Source organism: Fulmarus glacialis, unplaced genomic scaffold (assembly GCF_000690835.1).
Source record: "Fulmarus glacialis isolate BGI_N327 unplaced genomic scaffold, ASM69083v1 scaffold22972, whole genome shotgun sequence".
NCBI classification, from domain to species: Eukaryota; Metazoa; Chordata; class Aves; order Procellariiformes; family Procellariidae; genus Fulmarus; species Fulmarus glacialis.
Window position 1 is genome coordinate 1 of NW_009196212.1, and position 1635 is coordinate 1635.

Here is a 1635-nt window from a genome sequence, read left to right on the forward strand (position 1 = left end):
AGACCGCGCTGCAGCACGAGGATGTCTGCTCCGCCACCGCCGCGGGGAGAAGACCACGACACCGCCACGACACCGCCTTCGCGTCCTTCCCCTCTCCACGGATCCCCGGGGTCCCACCGCGGCGCTCACCGTTTTTGAAGGCCAAGAACTCAAAGATGCTGTGCACGATGGAGACGACGATGGTCAGCGCCAGCAGGTAGGGGTTCGTCTCCAGGAGAGCAACCTGGAACAGGCATCAAAAACCCCTCTGAGGCTCCATCCCACCCTCCCGCTGCCCAACGCCAGGGCGAACAGGGAGGATCCAGTCGGTCACAGGGCACCGGAGCACCGAGGAGGATGAGGGGTTTAATTCCTCTCTATCGTTATGGCCTCCAAGCTCCCTTCTCATTACGTAGCTAAGACAGGCAGCAGGCAGGTGCCTGCGCACCCCTCCCTCTTCGCATCGCGAAGGTAATTAATAAGGAGCAATAACAACAAAGAACGGGCATCGAACGCTCTTTCAGCGAAGCTAGGGAAAAACATGAAACGCAGAAGGAGCTGCTACGAAAGAGAGGTCCCGATCTCCGGGGGCGAGCAGGAGAACCGCAGCAAAACCGCACCCCCGCGAGCAACCAGGACAACCCCACCCGGGAGGATGGAGCCCCGCAAGCGGCTCTCACCTTCACCGAGTCCTGCTCCTCGTCCGACTGCTCGTAGAGGTCCTCTCCCAGGAAATTCCAGGGGGATTTGGTGCTCTGGGCAGCGTAGAGCTGCCAGCGCCACAGGGAGAGCGGGCAGAAGGAGAGGCGGAAGGGCAGGCGCTGCAGGGTCTCGTTGATGGGGAAATAGTCCTTCTGCAGGTTCCAGTAGTCGTTGAAGTAGAGAATGGGGTAGTAGTCGCCGCTGATGGCGTCAAACTTCACATCTGGAGCCAGGGGAAAGAGCAGAAGGAGGGTTGAGCAGGCGACAGGGAGCCGCGAGAGCCGTGGTCACCGTCATCCCCCTCGGCAAACACCTGGGAGAGACCGAGAGGCTGCTGAAGCCCGGCCCAGCCCCGTACAAGCTCCCGGAGAGGTGGGGGTCACGCTGACAACAGAGAAACAAGCCCCCGTTCCCCACAGAAGCCCCAACATGTCCTCCGAGGAGAGGGGACAGCAGGGCCAGCCCCAGAAAGCCGCCCTTGGAGCAGGGGAGCCCCAGCACACCCCGGCCCTTACACTGGTCCAGGGGGGGTGGCACGCTGCCCTTCACCCAGGGCGTGTGGTCGTCCACCATGTTGATGGTCAAGTTGGGGTGCCAGTGCGAGATGACCTCCACAGGACCGTAGTCTTCCGCCCTCTGCAACGAGAAGACCACCACCTCCGTCACCGGCACGGCGGCTGGCGTCCCTCCATCCCACCCAGCGTTAGCCCACCGCCGTCCCCCCTTAATCAGGGCAGCAGAGGCGAAGGGAGCGGGAAGGGGCAGAGCCAACCCTCTCATCCCAGAAATACTACAAGGAAATCATCGTCCTCTTCCCCCTCTGTGGGGCAGGAGGGACGTGCCCCAGGCAGGAGGGGGAATCCTCTGCGGCACTTCCTGACAGCTTTGCAACCGGAGGAAGGTGCGTGAATATTTAGGAGTTTGGCCAATTGGGAGGGAAAAAAAAAAAAAAAC

The 1635-nt window shown here is 61.5% G+C and overlaps 1 protein-coding gene across 1 annotated transcript in view; it reads right to left on the reverse strand.

The window, feature by feature from the left end:
* Positions 1–129: 129 nt before the first annotated feature.
* Positions 130–1635, reverse strand: part of CLPTM1 (cleft lip and palate associated transmembrane protein 1) — a gene marked incomplete at both ends in the record, with an annotated part of 3179 nt that continues 1673 nt past the window's right edge. Inside the window, 3 exons of the mRNA XM_009572145.1 lie at positions 130–223; positions 660–904; positions 1197–1345. Coding sequence (XP_009570440.1) covers positions 130–223; positions 660–904; positions 1197–1345 — 488 coding nt within the window. The remainder of the gene's footprint in view (positions 224–659; positions 905–1196; positions 1346–1635) is intronic.